The sequence below is a fragment of the Zeus faber genome, assembly GCF_960531495.2.
Source record: "Zeus faber genome assembly, chromosome: 20".
NCBI classification, from domain to species: Eukaryota; Metazoa; Chordata; class Actinopteri; order Zeiformes; family Zeidae; genus Zeus; species Zeus faber.
The window spans coordinates 4,812,940-4,834,456 of record NC_137207.1 but is presented as its reverse complement, the minus strand read 5'-3'; the positions used below and the strand labels follow the sequence as shown (position 1 = coordinate 4,834,456).

Here is a 21,517-nt window from a genome sequence, read left to right as displayed (position 1 = left end):
TCTCTCAGCCACTCTAGTTCCACGGATAAAAAGTCCCAAAGTTGTTCTTTCAGGAAAGTTTTTATATCCACGAGTGCATCACGGCCGTAAGATATAACTGCCAATGTTTTTTTGGCGGACATTGTGATAAAAAATGTAAAAAAAAATATTGAAATGTGCGAAGTCGACACGGAGCACAGGCGCAGGCGACCACAAGGGGTTGCGCCACTATCGCCATACCTACCACTATCACCATACCAGTACCCAAGATAACATATCTCCCTCTGCCCAATTGTGCAATTCTTTGGGTTGGCAGTGACCCCTGCACGCCTCAGGGATGCTAGCACCACATCCACATGCTGCAGATGCCGCTCCCACTTATCGCAATGAATAATCACATAGTCTACATATGAGGCAAAGGCCGTATTTGGACACAGGACGCCAGGACGAACAAGAGCCTCGGAAAGGTCACGGGGGCACCAAACAACCCAAACGGAAGCACGCAAAACTGGTAAAGGCCTTGCGGAGTGGAGAAGGACGATCTTTTCTTGGACTGCTGGGACAAGGGAATCTAGCCCTTGGTTAAATCCAGCATCGTAATAAAAGGAGCTCTGGAAACTGCCAGGGCATTGGACAGGCCGAAGAGTTACCGGACCCTCCTGACCGGATCCGCAGGTGGCCCGTAGATGTCCAGCCCGACCGCCGCTCGGTCTGCGGGCTCGTTTCTCGGAAGATATCCGAGTGTGACCGAGCTGTGTGGGTTCTGGCTCGGAGTGGCTCGGGGGACTCCGGAGACGTTCGGGAATGGTTGGCGCCGGAGGCAGGGGCGTAGCCAACCAGCCTGAGCGCACGTTGGAATCCTACCCCCCTCTCACGCTGAAGCTCCCGGAGCTGGTTGTTCAGTTGGAACGCCAGGTCCACCAGCTGGTCTAGGTCGGCGGGCTCGTCCCACCGACCTAACTCCTCCCGCAGGTCATCATTCAGGGCATGCTGGAAAATATCCTGAAGGGCTCTGTCATTCCAGCCGCTCTCCACGGCCGGAGTCCGGAACTTGACAACGAGCGTGGAGACGCTGCAGGAGCCCTGACAGAGGGAGAGGAGCCCCTTTGCGGCTTCCTTGCCGCAAACTGGGTGGTCGAAGATCCTCCTCATCTCGTGGGTGAAGACCTCGTACGAACGGCTCTCTGGACCTCGACATTCCCACACCACAGAAGCCCAGGTGAGAGCCGGCCCTCTCAGGGAGACGATGAGGTAGGCGGTGCGGGAGCTGTCGGAGGAGTAGGAAGATGGCTGTTGTTCAAAAACCACCGCGCACTGGACTAGGAATGCCTGGCAGGTTCCGAAGTCGCCTTCAGAGGGCACCAGGGTTGGGACATGGGGCTCATGGAGGGCGAGAGGGGTGCTGGGGGCCAAGCTGGGGGATGGAGCGGGGACCGGTGGAGCCGGTGGTGCTGGCTGGACCTGGAGGCTACTCACGGCCACCAAGATGTTCCGGAGGTGATCCGCGATGTCCCGGAGGGCTTGGTCATACTGCCCTTGGAGAACACCCTTTCTCCGAACTGCTCGGCGGAGCGCCTCTTTGTCGGCTGAGTCCATATTTTTTGGCCAGATCGTACTGTTACGATCAGTGCTAGGGTGGACTCAAATGCACAATAGAGACAGTAGGCAGACAGGGGTAAACAAAGGAGTTTTATTCGGAGACACAGTGGTGACGACAGGAGAGGTCCGGTTGGGTAGGAACGGGTCCGGGCCGGCGGGACTATCGGAGCAGGTAAAGGAAGACAGGACGGGACTTGTGAGGACTGGGAAGGAGGGATCAGGCTCTGGGTGGATGGATGGAGAACCAGGCTGAACGAAGCAGGACGGAAACACTCGAACAAGGAGAGGAGACAGGCAGGTTAAGACAAGGACGAGATACTTGGATTAAACAGACTAGGAAGGAGCCAGGAGAGATACAAATTTGGGTAAGTTAGCTGACGAATTGGTGATGAGTGACTGGGGAACCGGAGAATAAATACAGTGGTTGATGATGGAATGGGAGGAACTGAACTGAACTGAACTGATGATGATGGGTCTAGGGTGCGCGTGTTGAGTTTGCCGGTGGGAGGAGTAGCAGATGAGGGAAGAGCGGCCTCTAGTGGCCTCTAGTGCTCTCGATGAGCTGGTGTGCACCTTGCATGGTTATCGCTGCCATCGACGTATGAATGTGTGGGTGAATGTGAGGCGTGTATTGTAAAGCGCTTTTAGTGGTCGCAAGACTGGAAAAGCACTATATAAGATGCAGTCCATTTAACAACAGGGGGTTCAGCCATGTGTCCCAATTTCAGCTGTCATCGTGGACCAACATCCGGATCATGTTTTTCAAAATTTTGTTGAAGCGCTAGATCAGGCCATCCGTTTGCAGGTGGTAAACGCTGGTCTGAATTGAGCGGATGCCCCGTAACCCATACAGTTTGCGCAGTGTGCGTGACATAAACAAAGCGCCTTGGTCGATCAGGATTTCCTTTGGATTCCCAACCTGGAAGATGACCCGTTACAGTGCCTGCCTCACATTTTGGCCGTAATACTGCGCAGCAGCACTGCTTCTGGGTATCGGGTCGCATAGTCCGCAAGGACTAACACGAATTGATAACTTAAAACACTGCGGTCTATTGGCCCGATGGGATCCATAGCGATTCTCTGGAAAGGCGTCTCAACTAAGGGGAGGGGCCTCAACGGCACTCTGGGAATAGCCGGTGGATTCACCAGCTGACAATTGGGACAGGCAGCACAGCACCTCCGCTACGCCGCCCAGATGCCCGGCCATTAGAAACGGGCCATTATCCGCTCGAGTGTTTTTTGTGTCCTAAGTGACTGGTCATCGGGTTATAATGAGCCGCCTGGAAGAATAAACACAGACGGCTTTTAGGGACTAAAAGCCATCGATTTTATCTACCGATTGTTCCAGAGGAAAATGCTCCATGGCATAGACTGGGGGTTCTGGGGAAGTTTCCACCTGGGGCTCCCCCTCCCCCGCTCCGGTGACCTCTGCCGGTGCAACATCCGCGTTGCCGTGCACCACGCAACACTTGCATATATCTACAAACCGTGAGCGCACCCCCTTGCCCCTCATCAAGACATCGAAACCCGGCCAATACGTACCCAAATTCAGGGGGTGGACAGGCGAGAACTAACCGCAGCCTTTACCATATGCTTTTTTCCCTCATAGCGAAGCAAGCTGAACTATCGGATATGTGTGAATATCCCCATGCACACAACAAATATTTACCCAGGGTGCCTCTACCAAAGCCCCGGGTCGAACCAGGTGTTGCTGAATCATCGTCTGCAAACAGCCCGAGTCCAGCAAAGCCTGATGTCTACCCTTGTAACCTTACCAGCACACGGTAGGCCCCTTCTCAGCCAGGGGAGGCATTGGGCGGACTGGCGATCCGAATGACTTGGCCGACCTCCATGATGGGGCAGTCCTGGAAGTCGTGGTCAGGTCGCCCGCATCGCCAGCATACCTGCCCAGACGTCCACCCAGCTTCGGTGGTCCCGAGGCCGCGCCACCCTGGAAGAATCGGGGGGGTGGAGTGGGATAAGAGGTGGCCTCCCGCTGTTGGTCGTCCCTCCTCTGGCGGGGGAAGGGGCGAGAGGTGGGCCCCTCCTGGGGCCCCAGAAGGGAGGAAGATGGTGATGGCCACAAGATCCGCTGATACTGGTCAGTCCCGCAACAACTCCCACGCCGGATCGAGTCCCACGGCTCCCTCAGTGCTCTGGCCTCTCTCTGGGCCAGCGGTAGGCGGAAGTGTGCCCGTAGGCCTCCCTTGGTCCTTGATGAGGGCTATGGCAGCTTGGAGTGAGGCTGGCCAGTGGCAAGGCACTCAGCTAGTGGCGCGGGCTGGGAGATTGTCCACGAACTGATCGGTGGCCACTGCCTCGACGATCTGGTGTGAGGAGCGCTCCTCCGGTCATAGCCACCACTGGGCTGCATCCAGGAGCTGCTGGGCGCGCAGGAATGGCCGGCCTTAGGGGAGTGAACGAAGGGGCAGGCGGTGGCCCTCAGGTGTTCTTCCAACCCATTCCATCACCGCCCTCCGGACAACAGCTAAGCTTGTCTGCTGCTCCGAGGCATGCGGTTGGGCATGCGCTGCCAGCTGGGATTCTCCCAAGAGTAGGTGAATGAGCCGCCACGCCCGCTAGCGGTCTGACCATCCGGCCGCCTCAGCCATCAGTTCAAAGTTGGCGAGGAATGCCTCGGGATCGTCCTCCCCTATCATCTTCTGTAGGTGCAGTCCTGGAGGAGGACCTGGCCTGTTGGCTCTCCTGGAGTTCATCCTGGTCCCGCTTGCAGAGCCTTCGCCAATTTCTCAAACTACGTCCTTGTTGCTCCTGCATTGCGGCGAGGGTGCAACTATTTCATGCACACATCATCGTCTGACCAGCGATGGACACTTATCACCTGGTCCCCGGGCGCGTCCACATATGCTGCCCACTGCTCCTGGCTGTGGCTCCGGAGGAAGGACAAGCCAGGATGGGTTAAATGCAGAGGAACCATTTCACCGGCCCCCATCCAAAGCATGTGCATGTGTGTGCAAGCATGTGTTGTAGTGTGGTGTGTTGTGTGACAAATAAAGACTGTTTCTTCTTCTTTCTTTCTATTCTGGGCACAGGTGGAGCAGGCGGCATTGAAGGACCGGGTGTCCAGAACCAGGGTCGGCCACCAGAAGCGCTGCCGGATGAAGGCCAACGTGCAGGTGACCCCGGGGTGACTGCAGAACCTGGGAACATGCTGAGTCAGGGACAAACCGACGGTTAGGGGGTCCGGTACCTGGGTCAGTCTGGTGCTCCTTTGCTCGGGTCACCAGCGACTTGATCTCCCATGTGAGAGTAGAGGCAATACAGGGGGGGGGGGCACGATAGGGTCAGGATCCATACTGTTCTCCTTCACTGTAAACACACGGGACAGGGCATCAGGTTTGATGTTCCTGGAGCCTGGGCGGTAAGACAAAAAAAAAATGGTAACACCCAAAGAATAGTGCCCACCTGGTCTTCTGGAAGTTGAGCTGCTTCGCCGACTGGATGTAGGCCAGGTTCTTGTGGTCAGTCCAGAAGACGAAGGAGTGGTTCACTCCCTCGAGCCAGTGGCGCCACTCTTTCAGTGCCATTTTTACAGCCAGGAGCTCCCAGTTGCCCACGTTGTAGTTTCTTTCAGGTGGGGTGAGCCTACGGGAGAGGAAAGCACAGGGGTGGAGCTTACCATCTGTTGGGGAGTGCTGGGACAGCACAGCTCCTACCCTGTGTCTGAGGTGTCCACCTCCACCACGACTTGGAGGTTGACGTCGGGCTGAACCAGGACCGGGCTGACGTGAAGCAGCTCTTAATCTCGTTCAGTGTAGACTTGGCTGCGGGAGGCCACTTGAAAGGTGCAGCAGTGGAGGTGAGGGCCGAGAGAGGGGCAGTGTTGTGGCTAAAGTTCCGGATGAAGTGCCGGTAAACGTAAAGATTCGTCAAGCCGAGGAAGCGTTGAAGTTGTTTCCTGCTGTTGGGGGTTGGTCACTCTGCCACTGCAGCCACCTTCCCAAGATCCATCAGGGGCAAGGGATACATTTTTTTTCTGTGATGTCGTTAAGGCCCCTGAAGTATACGCAGGGACGAAGGGTCATTTCCTTCTTGGCCACGAAGAAAAACCCTGTGCCCAGTGGTGACGATGAGGGGCGGATGATCTAGGTGGCGAGGGAGTCCCGAGTGTAGGTCTCCATAGCTTTCCGCTCAGGCCGGGAGAGGTTTTATAGTGGACTACAGGGGAGAGAGGCACCTGGCAGTAGGTCGATAGCATAGTTGTAGGGGTGGTAAAGCGGTAGGGACAGTGCACCCTGTTTACTGAAAACCTTGCCCAGGTCCCGATATTGCTCCGGAACAGGGGACAGATCTGGGTTCTCGTGGGAAACTGGAGGAGTCCCAGACAAGGGAGCCAAGGCGGAACGGAGGCAGGAACATCAGCCATCAGCCTGACCGGACCTCCCAACCGTCTGTTTGTCCCTGATTCTGTATGTTCTCAGGTGCTCCAGTGGGCTCACTTGCCAGTTACCCGCCTCACCTGCCACCCTGGGATCACCCATACTTTGGCCTTCGTCTGTCAGCGCTTCTGGTTGCCTACCCTGGTCCCGGACACCTGGGCCTTCGTCACCACCTCCTCCCCCTGCTCGGAAAAAGACCTCCACCTGACCCCTCTCGGGCCTCCTCCATCCCTACCCATCCCCGGTAGCCCATGGCCCCACCTCACCCTGGAATTTGTTACCAGTCTCCCACCGTCCAGTGGCAACACAACCGTCCTCACCGTGGTAGACCGGTTCTCGAAGGCCGCCCACTTCATTGCCCTGCCCAAGCTGTCGTCAGCAAAGGAGACCGCCGACCTCCTGGTGGCCGAGGTATTCCGCCTACAGGCCAGGCATACTGTACAGATGGGGAGACTGGAATGCTGTGAAAGATTGATAGCTTCTTGATGATGTTGGTTCAGAATGTTTGGATAGATGGGCAGAGCCAGATGGCATGAATGTAGTCATCTTTGGTATTGAGGGAACAATGACAACAAACGTCTTTATCCAGGAATCCCATTTTGAATATTTTGTGTCTGGTGATATGTGCTCTGTGCAACATCTTATATTGGATGAGTTACATTTTGGAATTGCGGGTCATAGAAAACGTGTTGATGCAAATAAGCTTCAAGAAGTAGATATTGGTGGAAACGGCAAGGTCTCTTTCCCACTCCACGGTTGGTAAAGACAAAGTGTCATACTTTTTTAATAAGAGTTTGTATATTCTGGAAAAAGGGATTTTTTATATTACCTCTATGAGCAAGATGTTCAATCATTTGATTTTAACTTTAAGAGACTGCAGTTGAAGGAATTGCAGGAAACTGTGACCACCAATATTATACCTTTGGGTTAAGGTTGGGAACGATATAAGTGAATTGTCCTCATACATGTGTTCCAGATGAGTTATTCCTTGTGGTTTCCAAGACCTGAAGATTATTGGTTTGTTTTTAACCAGAAAATCCAGGTTGTGCCAAATTGGTGCGAATTTGTTTGGAGATAGAGTTGACCACTGACTCTGTCAAATTTCCACCAGGCTGACAGATGAATGGGTTTTTAAAGCAATTATGTTTCTTTATTGATTCAGTAAGGAATGGGAGATCAGATATGGATAAATACTGACATTCTGTTTGTTCATTATCGACTGTAGCCATCGAGGGACCACTTGCTTTCTGGTTGTAACCATTTAAATATAAATTGAAGATAGTTTGCTAAATAGTAGTATCTGAAGTTTGGGGCTGCTAGGCCTCCATAGTCTTTGTTTGTCTGTTGTTTTACTAGTTCAATTCTCGGTTTCTTGTGTTTACAATAGAATATATTGATTATTGAGTCTAGAGTATTAAACCAATGTACTGTTGGTTGCACTGGGGTCATTGAAAATATATAGTTTATTTTTAGTAGTATATTCATTTTCACTGCTGCTATCCTACCAATTAGTGAGATGGGTAGGTTGTTCCATCGAGTGAGGTCTTCTTCAATGGATTTGAGCAATGGAATAAGGTTGAGGGTAAACAAATCTGACAGATTGGTGTAGATATCAATACCAAGGTTTCGAATGTTGCCCGTTGTGAGGGTTAAAGGAGCTCTCTCTCTATTATCTATCTATCTATCTATCTATCTATCTATCTATCTATCTATCTATCTATCTATCTATCTATCTATCTATCGATCTATCTATCTATCTATCTATCTATCTATCTCTGTGTGCTTGAAAGTTTACCAAAGTATTGTATGTTTGTTTGTTTGTTAATTGTGTTTTTTGTTAACTCCGTCTGATGGAGTTGTGCCTCTTAGAGTTACAGGAAACTGTCCATTTTGATTTATTTAAAAATAAAAATCAGCTCAAAAGGATTGTGCTATCCCAAATACACAGGGTGGAAAAAGTTAGTGGTTAGTGGTTTTGTAGTCAGGTAAAGCCAGTTAGTAAGGATTTAAGTACTTTTTCCACCTCTGATTAGAGGTAAGACCATTTATATGTGTATATTACAGATAAAAATCAGTTGTGATGAAGACGGAATGAATTCCCCCAGAAAATTCATAGTCTTGGATAACAGTGTATCACTGCATAAGCAAATGAAACCATTCAATGATAACATCCTTTTTAAAGTGGTGGATTTGGACTGTGGGCCCACTCGACATGTAAACTCGGCCCAATTTTTTTTAACTGGGACTTGGAATGACACTCCATAATCACACAAAAATACTTAAAATGATTAATTGATGACCATCATGCAAAAAAATAATAATAATAAAAAAATATATATGAAAGCGGGTTATTTTTCATATCAGGTTCCACTCATTTCCCATTAAACAGACAGCCTTTGGAAAAGGAGGTTGACTATAATAAGGAAGAACTATCATATTTTTCTCATAGTACTATACTATCAATATCATTACTCATAATATTCATATTCATATGATTTTATTTGTTTTCAGATTCCATAGCCTCAACTAGTAGTGCCACAACTATGTTCCCGGATAATAAATGTATAATACACCACGATTTTGGTTTCCAGCTGTACATTTGAACGCTTTACGATAAAATTATTGCCGAATTCGACTCATCTTCCCCAGCGGCGGCAGCAGCAGCAGCACCACCACCACCACCGCCACCAGCAGCAGCACCGCCACCACCCAGCTCCCCCCTATGCCCCGACATTCCTCCCCACCCAGATCCGCTCGGGGAGGCTCGAGCGACGGATGCGATCAGGGGAGTGAGACAGGGGGAACGGCGGACCTCCATCCGAAGCGTCTGGATAAGTTTCGAGAGAGAGACAGACAGAGACAGAGACAGACAGACAGAGGAGAGAGAGAGAGAGAGACAGACAGAGGCGAGGGGGAGAGAGAGAGAGAGAGAGAGAGAGGGGGAGACACACACACAGCGAGAGACAGAGAGAGAGAGACAGGGGAGAGGGAGAAAGCGAGAGGGGGACAGAGATAGAGAGAGAGACAGGGGAGAGGGAGACAGAGATAGAGAGAGAGACAGAGAGAGACAGAGAGAGCGCGCGCCGGGGGCATCCGTTACCGTCTCCCCCTCCTCACTTTCACCGACCCCCTCCTCTTCCTCCTCCTCCTCCTCCTCCTCCTCCTTCTCTTCTTCCTCCTCCTCCTCCTCCTCCTGTCTCAGAATGTATAAAGAGCAGGAGGTGGTGTCGGGAGGGGGTGGTGTCGGGTGGAGGTGGTGGGGGCTGATCCGCCGAGGCTGAGGTCTGGAGCAGAACCCAGGAAACAGGACTCATCCGCACACGGGACTTTCCCCCCAAACCGGAGGGGGAAAAGCCGCAATTGTGGAAACGCCAATCGGAGCCACGACCCGAGGACGTGGAAACGTCTCGCAAAGTGTGGACACTTTAAATATATATTTTAATATTATTATTTCGGGAGGGGGGGAAATATGGCCGAGAACGTTCTGGACTCTGGCCCGCCTTCAGCCAAGAGGCCTAAACTGTCCTCTCCGGCACTTTCTGCCTCCGCCAGCGATGGAAATGGTAAATATTATTATTTTGTTTGGGGGAGGGGGTGTTGTTGTTGTTTTTTTTTTTGTTTTTTTGTTTTTAATTAAAGCTCGTGTTTTATTGGGTTCGATATTTCTTTCAACGACGCCGGGTTAGTTCCCAGAGGGACAGAGAGGCGCCGGGATTAGTCTTGTGTTTTTGTCGTAGCTCGGATGTGTTAGCATGTTCGCGTACGTGCGTCGGACGCGAAGCTCGCTGTAGCTAGCGCGGCTAGCCAGTCATCGCAGGGGAGGGTTAGCTGTAGCACGGCTAGCCAGTTGAGCTATGTGGGTACGAATGCGGACTCGGATTGACGGTCCCAATTCTAATGGCTAGTTTAGCAAGTTAGCTCATTAGCCAAACAACCCGCTAACTCGTAAAGTTTTGCATTGTGCTTCCACGGGGAGGGGAGTAGGGGTTCGAAACGATCGGACAGAATAGCGCCCATCTGTTTCCCAAACGAGTCCTCAAGTATGCTAACGAAGCGAAACCAAACCGAATCATCTTGGCCACATTTTTCTTATTCGGACCCTTAAATATGCCACGCTAGTGTGAGCCACGGACGTAGCTCAGCCATAACGTCTGCTAACGTTTTGGCTCAGCTACATTTAGGCCCATCGGTTATGCTGAAATTGCCATTGTTGGTTTCGTGTGTGGACGGTGGGGCTGGGACGAGATCGTTGTTGAGCAGGGCCACCCCCGTGTATTCTCGCCAACCCCACTGTTTAACCGTCGATAGCCTTCGAAATGTGGAACAAAAAAAAAACTCCCTCAATTTGATCCCTAATGGGGTTTGCTACCAAATACTGCAGATGCGCCTCTGGAGTTATGGCCAGTGTCAGTGGTATCTGTGGAGCTGAACTGGTTGAAGTCCAGTTCCACAACAGACACACACAGGCTCCTTCTACATGCACAGTGTGCTCAGACATAACAGATGTGACAGAAATTGGGTGCGTGACGGTATCCACATGTTGAAAAGTTTGACCGATTTTAAGTGGTGGGAGCCCTAGGTGGAGCCACTGACATATGACCAATATGTTGTGTTACATCAATTTTGAAGAGATTTTACCATTTGGGACAGTTTTTCTTGGGAACCCCCCCCCCCCCCCCCTCCATTATTTCATAAAGGAGACCTTAGTGCCATTAGATCAGTTATGACAATGGCTATTTTGATCACAGCGTTATTGTCAAATCGCTAACCACAGTATAAGACATATCAATACAATAAAAATCGCATCAAATGGGCTCCCGGAGACAGAATCTTATGAAATGGCATCCATGGCCTAATGTCACTTGTCAAATCGAGGGTCTTTCTTATGATTTATAAGTTTGAGAGTCGCTGCTTTAAAGCGATTGATCGTATTTTCAGGTGGGTTGTTTTTTATTCAACCGAAGGTGAACGAGAAATTGAACCATCAAGGAAGTGTTTGAAATACTAGTCTAATCTAGCAACAAGCTGTAAGGGGTCGTTTATACGTAGTGATGAGTTGGATGCAACTCTGTGTGTGCTTGTGTTCATGACCATATTGGAATGTGCAATTGTGGGATTCATTTGAGGGGGGGCGCAAATTACCACCGAGTGTGTGTGTGTGTGAATTGCTGATGTCTATAGGTCACGGTGTCCATGCGGTCATGCTCTCCAGTGAGGGTCTCACCTGTAGTCGTGTGGTTTAATGGACTGTGCTGGATGGCTCGTATTGATGACAAAGATTTATATCCAGGCAGGATGTCAGGACTAGAAATTGTGGGCTTGTTCCAATTTATTACATATTCTCATTGTCCTTCTTGATTGATCTCTCACTCTCTGAAAACTTTATTTTCTATCCCCTTTGCCGTCTGTCCTCTCTCCATCTCTGCTCTCCCTTTCCTCCTTCAGATTTCGGCTCACTCTTTGACCTGGAGCATGACCTCCCAGATGAACTCATCAGCTCCTCGGAGCTGGGCCTGGTCAACGGCGGGGACCTCAACCAGTTGCACACCAGTCTTGGAGGGGGCCCGGGGAATCTGGGCCCTGGAGGAGGTGGAGGGATGGGCCTCGGTCTAGGTCCCGGAGGGGGTCCCGGAGGCGGGGGCCAGGACGCGGTGGCCAAGCATAAGCAGCTGTCTGAGCTTCTGCGATCGGGTGCACAGCCCACCTCTGTGCACCAAGGAGCCATGGGTAGCTCAGGAGGGCCTGCTGCCATGGGGCAACACTTGGGAAACATGAAGGCGGGGCCCCAGGGCCAGGGACCCCAGCAGCACCTATCGCCTCAACAGCAAGCCAACATGATGCAGCAGCAGAACGCTGCAGCTGGAATGGTGGGTGGCATGAACAGGACCATGATGGGCATCCAGCAGAAAGGAAACAATGGACAGCAGCAGCCAAGGATGATGGGGGGCCAGGTGATGAATGGCTCCCCCCGGATGGGCTTTGGGAATCAGGGCATGGGTGGTGCTAGTAATCTGTTGGCTGAGACGTTACAACAACAGCAGCAGCAGCAGCAGCAGCAGCAGCAGCAGCAACAACAGCAGCAGCAACAGCAGCAGCAGCAACAACAGCAGCAGCAGCAGGGGCCTGGGATGAGAGGCCAGCAGCCCGGAGCACTGAATAAAGTAAGACTGCTTAAACTCCCTAATTTAACCTTTACATGCATGCATGCATGGATTGACTGTCTAATAGCTAGTTTATGTGCTTTGAAACTATGGCTGCGCGATATGGAAAGAATAAAAGCGGGGTCCGGTGTGATGGCCATATGTCAGGGGATATCACAGCAAAAAAAGTAAAAGTTTCTTGCTAGAATACAATTTTACCTTGGCCGTTACAAATGTTCAGCATACCATACAATTATATATTTGTGTATAGTATAAGGCTTTGCTGCATGCCTTACAAAACAAAAATGTGCCCATGCCCTGAAAACTAAAATGTGAACTATTAGTCTCTGGAAGTCGATAAGTCAAATCATCAGTTGGAAACCCGGCAGTCGACTGAGATTCTTCAAGTCGAGCAGCCGTTTTTTCTTTGTTTTTTTGTCAGTCAGTGTGCATTACAATAACACAATAAAACAGAAGCTTACAAAATGCACAGGGATAACATTTAAATGGGGAATTGAATTTTGTCAAAGAAAACAGTCGTAAACAAGTGAGTAACGATATTGACTCAAAATGAAATTACTCTCATTTGTACTTCTGGACAAGTTTTGCTCGTCTTCCTCCTGCTCTTCTGTGCGTAGTAATACAAATTTCGCAACTTAAAGCAGCACTATGTAATGTTTGGTATTTGCGTTTTGGCGCCTCTTCAGTTTCTGAGTAAAATTGCACTTTTACACCACTGTCGTAAAACCTAGTTCGATGTCTTTTTTTAATATTAATATTACCAGGTAAAAAAATGGTAGTTACCGGAGCCAAACATCAAGTAAGTGACGTAGTGCCATAAAGCGTAACACACTTTTCTCGCGGTGCCAAAGTCACATAGTATTTCATAGTGCAAGAACAGAGGTTGGGGGGGGTCGGTGGGAATGAAAGAGGTGCCATTCTCCATATTACAAGTTAGTGTACCATCAATATGATTTTGAAGCTATTCTTTTATGGTAAAAGACAGTGACAGGGTTGCTTTAATGAGGTGTTCTTGTCAAGAAATGCAAGGCCAATCGACATGCCTTGAGGTGAATCTGGCGCGTAGATTACATGTTCCGAAGGCATGCAAGTTCCCCTCGCTTTACACCACCCATAATGTGTCCCCCCCCGTCCCCCCAAGTCGACAGTCAAAATCCTCAGAGCTTATTCTGTTGTTTTTTTTTTCGGTGTGAATCGACGCAGAAGAATAAGTTAATCAGTGATGAATCCTCTTCTTTCCATGTGTCTTCTGTCTATCTCTGGCCTCTCTCTACTAAAGTTGCCAGTATACTTGCAGCGAAACAGAACTTTTTCTTGTCAGAAGATGAGTTGTTTGGAGTATTGTGCGTTTTCCTTAAAAGATACATTGTGACGTGATATTATAAACTACATTAAGCCTACACTTAACACACGCATATGTAGCCTTCATACTACTGTTACGTGTTGCGTTTTGTAAATATACAGAAAACCCAATTATGCTCAATTCACCCCCAGTCCTCCCAGATGGGCGCGTTTATCTGTGACGAAAGGGCTTCAGTTTTGATGATGGATCTTGCCGCCAAGATCAAAAGCGGAGGGACGGATGGTAGGTTGTATGGGGAGATGATTAAAAACAATAATGCAAGAGAGGGTTGCCAGGGGAGGTGAGATGGAGGGAGAGGGGAAGAGAAGATGAGGGGAATACATCACTGATAAGTGTTCTTTCCGCCCCCACCCTTGAGTGTGCGGGGAAGAAAATGGGGGGCCATGTTTTCCTGTTGTAGTTGTCATTGTTGTGGTGGTACTAAGCCATGTTCACACACTCGCGGATGCGCGGGAAAGCTAGCTGTTAATGGTGCGCTCCGATATATATTGATAGACATGCGGAACCACCTTGCTTAATTAAGAACATCACAGTGGTCGCCCCATTCCAAGATGTCAACACTAAATCCCTGGCAGCCACAGTGGGCTAATTAGCTTTGCATATGTTCTGCTCCCATCGCTAATGATTTAATTGAACTAAACATTGTAACCTTTTTAATTGGTCAGAAGAACGTCTTTCTCCTTTGGAGAAGCGTGCAATTTTAATTGTCCTCTTTAAGCAGTGGGGGGTGGGGGCGCTCACTGGCAAAAAAAAATGAAGTGATTTAATGCTCTACTGTCCACTGAGATTGAATTGGTTTCTCCCGGCTTGGACGGTGTTCGTGTTATAAAATGCGACACCCCTGGGGTCCCACTCCCTCTGACAGAGCGGCACTATGAGACGCCGGAGCCGCGTGAACATCGGACTTGCGGGAATTCAGGGGAAGCGCGATGGTTGGTGCTGCTTGTTGGAAGTGCTGTCGGTTGTCGCCGTCAGGGTTGATCCAGTACAGGGACTGTCACGTGTTTCTGTTTGTACCTTCTCGTCCAGTCACTCACAACCCTTTTCATATCAAGGAACCTCAATTTGATTTAGCATCAGGTAAATCTGCTCTGAAGATTTGTATTCTCAGATAAGGTTTGGTCCTGACTTCCTTACCAGTCTAAACTATAGTTGATTTAGAATTAATGTTATTTTCCAAGTTTATTTGATGAAGCTGATTGGAGGAAAAAAAATGTTTTTGCTACACTCCAATATGCCAATGCTAGTTGAGCAAAACCTATAATTCAAGGTGACAGTTAAGTGAACATATGCATTTTCAACATTCATTTCCACATGTTATTGTTGACAGGGTATTAGTTGGAATTGGCAGCCGTTTCGGTTGGATTGGATCTAACAGCTGCCTACTCCTGTGCGTCTCCCTTATTCTCCCCTCCCAGATGGGTATGATGGGAAACACACCGGGTCCCTATGGAGGTCAATACACAGGGCAGGGGAACCAGGGACTGGGAGGTGCAGGGCTGGGCCCTCAGCTCCAGAACAAAGGGCCCATGTCCAACAACCTGGCCCAGTTCAACATGGACAAGAAGAACCAGCCCATGCAGGGCATGGCTGTCATGGTAGGCAAAAAAAAATGATATACATGGAACCACTTTGAAATAATTATCTTTGAGATGTGAGAATGCAAGAGGGTGAGAGCAAATTTTCCTATTTATTTCTACCTCACCTTTCCTTGTTCCTCCTCACTCTCTACCTCTGCACCTCTCGACCCCCTTCGATCGCTACTCTTTATTTCCCATTTCAAATGATTTACCTTCTCTGTATTAAATATTCACTTCCACCTTTACGATCCTCCCTCCCGCATTCTCCAACCTTCGACAGGCCTCCCAGCAGTCAACGGCTGGCGTGGGTGGTCCCGCCGGTCCTGCCGTAGGAGGCACCCCGGGGATGGTCCCCAACGCTCAGGGTGGCCTGGTGGGCCCTGGTGCCCAGGTATCGGCTGCGGCGGGAGTGGTGGCGGGGGCGCCCCCGACGGCCGACCCCGAGAAACGCAAGCTCATCCAGCAGCAGCTGGTGCTCCTGCTCCACGCCCACAAGTGCCAGAGGCGGGAGCAGGCCAACGGGGAGGTGCGGCAGTGCAACCTGCCCCACTGTCGCACCATGAAGAACGTCCTCAATCACATGACCCACTGTCAGGCCGGCAAGTCTTGTCAGGGTGGGTGCGTGTGCGTGTGCACGCGTGTGTGTGTGTGCGTATGACTGTGCTTTTGAGGTTCTTCTTGAATATAACTTGTATATTATTTGCAGTTTTCTTACCTGGTCGTTGAAGTACTTGAATTTTGTCCTCAGAAATTGAAGTACTGGTATACCTTGAAACTAGCTTGTTTTGTGCTGAAATGCTTGAAAAAGGCCTTGAAAATTTAAAATAGATTATATTTGTTTTGCGTGGAGTCCTTTAAAATGGAAAAAATTGTGCTTTTAAAAAAATAAGTAGATGAAAGTCCTTCAATTTCATTTTGTCATGCTAGGAGGAACCCTGTATGTGTTTCACAAATGAGAAGCCCTGTTTGAGGTTGGAGTGTCTGGAAAGTGCTACTGTTTTGTATTTGTCATTCCGATACACTTTTTAAAAATTCCTGTTTTGTTTTTTTCTGTCCATCTGTCTTCCTCTCTGTCCATGTGTCTTTCATCCCCTTCCTGTTGTGTGTCTCTAACGCTCCCCAGTTGCCCACTGTGCGTCGTCCCGGCAGATCATCTCCCACTGGAAGAACTGCACGCGGCACGACTGTCCGGTGTGCCTGCCACTGAAGAACGCTGGGGACAAGAGGAACCCGCAGTGTGAGTGTCTGTATCTGACCATGCTCAAACTATAAGAATTGCTTATTAGATTAGATTAGCTTTGTTCCTTTTTGTGCTACATTATCGGTGCTAGCTACTAGTGCTGGTGAAAATATCCATCTTTTATCATTGGTTGTCATGGTGCAGGAAAAAACCCCACAAATTTTCACTGTTTCATTTTACGTCGCCGGCACTTTCTTAAGAGACAATGTTTTGAAGTGGTTTCTCGTTTTCCCTCCTGTCCGCCGCAGCCCTACTGGGTAGCGCCGGGGCCGGTCTGGGCAGCTCTCTAGGGGTGGTGCCTGTGGGACAACCCAACACACCCAATCTAAACCCACCGAGCCAGATTGACCCCAGCTCCATAGAGAGGGCCTACGCAGCCCTGGGCCTCACCTACCAGGGGAACCAGATCCAGGGACAGACTCCCCAGGCCAACATGCCCAGTCAGGGTATGCAAGGCCAGCCCGGAATGAGACCCCTAAACCCCATGGGTGAGTAGGACCGCTCCGTTAACCTGTCACTTCTCTTGCACAGGCACCAACACTTTGTTTACCGTTCATACTTTGAATGTAAGTAAAGAAAAATCATTTGTATTTTGATAAAACATACAGTATGGACCAATCATATTTAATTTCATCGCCCTTCCCAAAAATGCTGGATACGGTCTTCTACAGTTTACATTTATTTATTTTCATTATTATTATTTTGCACTAGACTAGTAGTTTCTTTGAGGAGGGATTCAAAGTAGTTTAAATAATTAAAGGCGGGGGGTCGAGCGAGGCAAAGCTCTCCATTGTCTTCTAACGGAGTGAAGAGCATTTGAATGGGTCGGTTTGAATTCTCATTAAGCTTGTTCACTGGAGAGATTTAAACCTCTAAAGAGTTGTTTTTTTACTAGCCAAGATTGCATTTAGATTTCGGGAGGGATGCAGGTGATATGTCCCCCTCAATATTTAGATATATTTAAATTATATAAATAAACATATTTCCACCATAGATTTATGCAGAAAAGGCACTAAAAGCACAGACTGGACAATTTGAAGTGTGTGTGTGTGTGTGTGTGTGTGTGTGTGTGTGTGTGTGTGTGTGTGTGTGTGTGTGTGTGTGTGTGTGTGTGTGTGTGTGTGTGTGTGTGTGTGTGTGTGTGTGTGTGTGTGTGTGTGTGTTATAGTATTTGGGAGTTGTCAGTGACATTTCGCTCTGTCTTGTTTTCAGGTCCTAATCCAATGGGTGTGAATGGAGGTGTGGGAGTCCCCTCTCAAAACCAGCAGGCCAGCCTGCTTCAGGACACTATGATGCATCTCAATGTGAACACCCAGGGGTGAGAAGGAGTGTGTGTGTCAAACACACACCAAACTAAAAGCGAGGGGATGCTTTATCAACAAATGGTCAAAATCGCTCTCCAGTTTAACTGGGCAATACAATGACATAATAGGAGATGGGATATGGTCAGATTCCAACTGAGTAGCTTCAATATTGCCTTTAGCTCGTCTTAAAGTTTATTGGTGCTTACATTTTCAGAACTCACTGGACTAATATCACCTAATATTGTATAAAAGCACAAATACTCATCCCGGAAAATCTAATTATCAATTCTGAAGTCATCGGGGAGAAAATTTGAATATCTGCCAATTACCTGCACTTATTGAGCCATACAGGTAATGGAACTTCTTTGGTAGAGCCATTAAAGAACCAGAACAGACAAAATCAAGTACAACCCCCATTTCACATCCTTAGAAGCGCTAGCCTCTCAGCCTTCCTCATCATAACTCTGTCTTTCCGTCTCCACCCCAGGCTGATGAATGATGCAGGCGGTGTAGGTTCCATGCCCACAGCCACGCCGCCCTCCGCCCCAGGCATGAGGAAGAGCTGGCACGAGGACATCACGCAGGACCTGCGGAACCACTTGGTGCACAAACTGTACGTAGTAAAGCCTCCCCAGTTGATGTCTTTTGACCTTTGTGACCCTCTGACACCTCTCCGTGTTCACTTTGCATGTCAACTTCACCGTGTCACGACTACAGTACATCCCTATGGTTATTTGTTGGTTTTAGTTTTATATTTAGAGTTTTTGGTCTGTTTTGCTCTTGCCGTGTATTCACTTGTAAGGACAATGGCATTAAATCAGCCGGAGTGTACCCAGGATGAAACTTTTTGGGCAACAGAATGCACTTGGAACAAGAAGCAAACATGAAGATGCTGAATTTTTGTGAGAGTTTGAGTGTGGTGGTTGGTGCAAGGCCCCACAACAAACTAGTAACCAGTTAGCCAACAGTTTGTAGCTTTCCTTTTCTGTTCCATTCCCTCACCATGTTGTTGTGAATTCACTGTTCAGGGACATGCGAAACAGTTTTTTCTTGTCAAGTTCTTTATTCTTTAGTAGCATACTGCCTATTTAACTGTGTTAAAGGACGACACAAAGATATTTGACTTGACTAGTTTTGACTAGAATATAGTATTGCTGTTGGCCCTCACAATTTTTTTTTTCTTTACTCTCTCTCTCTCTCTCCTTGCCTCCCCTTCTCGTCTCCTCTCCGCAACCTATCTTTCCCGATACTTCTCATCCCCTCTTTCCTGTTTTGCTCCCTCTCCCTCCTCTACTCCCACAGTGTCCAGGCCATCTTCCCCACCCCAGACCCCGCTGCCCTAAAGGACCGTCGGATGGAGAACCTGGTGGCCTACGCCAGGAAGGTGGAGGGAGACATGTACGAGTCGGCCAACAGCAGAGTATGTACTATCGCTCTCTCTCTCCGTCTGTCTTTCTCTCTCTCTGCTTTACTGTGGAGCAAGTGACAAGTTCACAAGACATGTTTACTTCACCATCATTTGTTTGCATACTCCTTACACTATAGTGCCTGCATTGTAACTTTTCCTTAACCTTAAAGGGACAATGGGTTATAGCGGCAATTCAAAATACAATGCTTGGGTTTTGGAAATTGCTTGGATTTAACATGCAATTAACATTACAGTGACTACGGATGTGGCAATTACTGAGAACTCCCACTGAGTACTTGCTGATAATCTGTACTGATGAGTACATGCAAATGTTAAATTACGGTAAATGTTAGTTCAGTATTTCCCAAACTCTTTTCTTTTCATAACATGATCAACTTTCCTCGCTACGTATAGTTGTCACTTTCAGAGTGAAAGTTGCTGCTATTCTGTCTGGAGCTGATGAATTTGAGGATTTAGAGCAGCCTTGTAATTTTCAGCTCATTTTCATTCTTTATTTTTGAAGTGGTAAAACTGAAAAACCTTCATGGCTACACCTGGCGCTCACAGCACACTAGATCTAACACTGGATTAGATCACTGATTTATTGTTTTGTTTATTATGTTTATTATTTTCAGTAATTGGTTTGTTTGCTGCTTTGTTTAAAAGATAAATAGATAAATAATTGGATGACACGAGTTCTGTCTGTGGGCCTGCTTTCTGTCTACGATTAATTGAACGCTTAAGTGATAAATTGTGATTTGACTTGAAAAACGCACTCTTCAAACCAGCAAAACTACTTAAAGAACCAAAGTAAGTTAGTAGTCGCCCCCCCGACCATACTAATGATTCATCTTCCTTCCTCACCCCCTCCTTCCAGGCGGAGTACTACCACCTGCTCGCTGAGAAGATTTACAAGATCCAGAAGGAGCTGGAGGAGAAGAGGAGGACCAGGCTCCAGAAGCAGGGCCTTGGCTTAGGGCCCCCCAGCTTGGGGCAGTCCCCCACTGGACTTCCCCCCAGTGAGTGGACAACGCCATACCACCTAGACACGATCGGCAGCAAAAATGTCATGACCGGCCCAGCCCTATATCGCCGTAGTTATTCGATAGTAGCAGAGAGCAGAACTGTCTGGTCTGTTTGACGTTAACTGTATGTTGTTTTCTAGCATATTATGCGCATGTACTATTTCTGTTGCCCCTTGACTAGCATTAAAGCACGGTTGTCCGCTTTGCCGCGGTTGTAAAAAAGGCACAAGTGCACATAAAATGGTAACATTAGATTTCAGCTCATGGCAGCTGGAGGCGGCTGAACATTTTCTCAACCTGCTGTGTCTGTTACAGACGGGCCGCTCCCTGATCCGTCAATGGTGCGACCAGCAGGGGCTAACCAGATGGCTAACAGGATGCAAGGCCCAGGTGACAATCCCAGGGCACTGGGCTGGTTAATCTATCATGTTTGATGGTATACCTGTATACTGGTATACTTGTAACTTCACAATTTATTTTTTTCAATTTTGAAGAATTTCAAAATGCATCAGTATCATGTGAATTACTTACAATAGAAATGGAAGATGAGAATTAGTGTTTGAAAATCTAAATACAATGAACAATTTATTGTCCGTATACAGGTATGAACCAGTTCAGTCAAATGGGGCTCCAGTCTATGGGACAGCGGTCTACCCCGCCTCTCTCTATGGGACCATCCGGCAACCAGGTCAGCACACAGATCAACACACCAAACACTGTCTGTTACACACTTGTACTCTTAGAGCAGTTGCAGAGGTTTAAGAGTTGGAGAGCTTGTCCTTCACGCATTGATGTTTAAGAAGTAGTTGTGCACAGAGGCTGATTCCGGTACAGATATTTGTCAGATACCAAGTATTGGAGAAAATCCCAAACATAATGACTACACACCAAGATCAGCAATGAGTGGTGAGTCCTTAATATGAAGGATTAAAAGGCTCTTCTTCCACGCGTAGATGGGGATGGTTGGCGCCAGGATGGGCCAGCCCAACGTCAACCAGTACATGTCCCAGGGGCAGTTCCCCGGCGCTGGGCCAGGGGTCGGTCCTGCTCAGCCTGGCTTGGCACAGCCTGGAGCACAGGGAGGCATGGCACAGGTGAGATGGGTCAGAGATATTGTCAACACTGACTATTTCAAAAGTGTTGACACATTTGAATTGTAGGGCGGGGTTTTACAGATACAGATTATTTTCAGTGTCAATATTCTTTTTTTAAATGTATTATTATTTATTGAAAATAGTGAGGTATACTGTTTTTGAATATATAACATCAAAAATAAAATCCCTTTTGTTAAAAAGAAAATTACACATCTTCCCATTTCAAACCGCTAGGTTTTTTTTTTTGTTGTTGTTTTTTTGCTCACTGACAGATGAACTGTTTTAGTATTTAATGCCACAGGAAGTTTTGATCCGTCAAAGTATTAATGAAATTTGACTTAACGTTTTAAATTAAATCAAATTC

At 48.3% G+C, this 21,517-nt stretch overlaps 1 protein-coding gene across 1 annotated transcript in view; it reads left to right on the top strand.

Annotated features, from left to right (window-relative positions):
• Positions 1-9,447: 9,447 nt before the first annotated feature.
• ep300a (EP300 lysine acetyltransferase a) overlaps positions 9,448-21,517 on the top strand; it is a gene marked incomplete at its 5' end in the record, with an annotated part of 33,583 nt that continues 21,513 nt past the window's right edge. The window contains 13 exons of the mRNA XM_080021827.1: positions 9,448-9,541; positions 11,424-12,139; positions 14,921-15,100; positions 15,363-15,696; positions 16,206-16,325; positions 16,571-16,810; positions 17,535-17,640; positions 18,114-18,239; positions 18,929-19,046; positions 19,912-20,053; positions 20,375-20,449; positions 20,662-20,747; positions 21,013-21,153. Coding sequence (XP_079877953.1) covers positions 9,448-9,541; positions 11,424-12,139; positions 14,921-15,100; positions 15,363-15,696; positions 16,206-16,325; positions 16,571-16,810; positions 17,535-17,640; positions 18,114-18,239; positions 18,929-19,046; positions 19,912-20,053; positions 20,375-20,449; positions 20,662-20,747; positions 21,013-21,153 — 2,478 coding nt within the window. The remainder of the gene's footprint in view (positions 9,542-11,423; positions 12,140-14,920; positions 15,101-15,362; positions 15,697-16,205; positions 16,326-16,570; positions 16,811-17,534; positions 17,641-18,113; positions 18,240-18,928; positions 19,047-19,911; positions 20,054-20,374; positions 20,450-20,661; positions 20,748-21,012; positions 21,154-21,517) is intronic.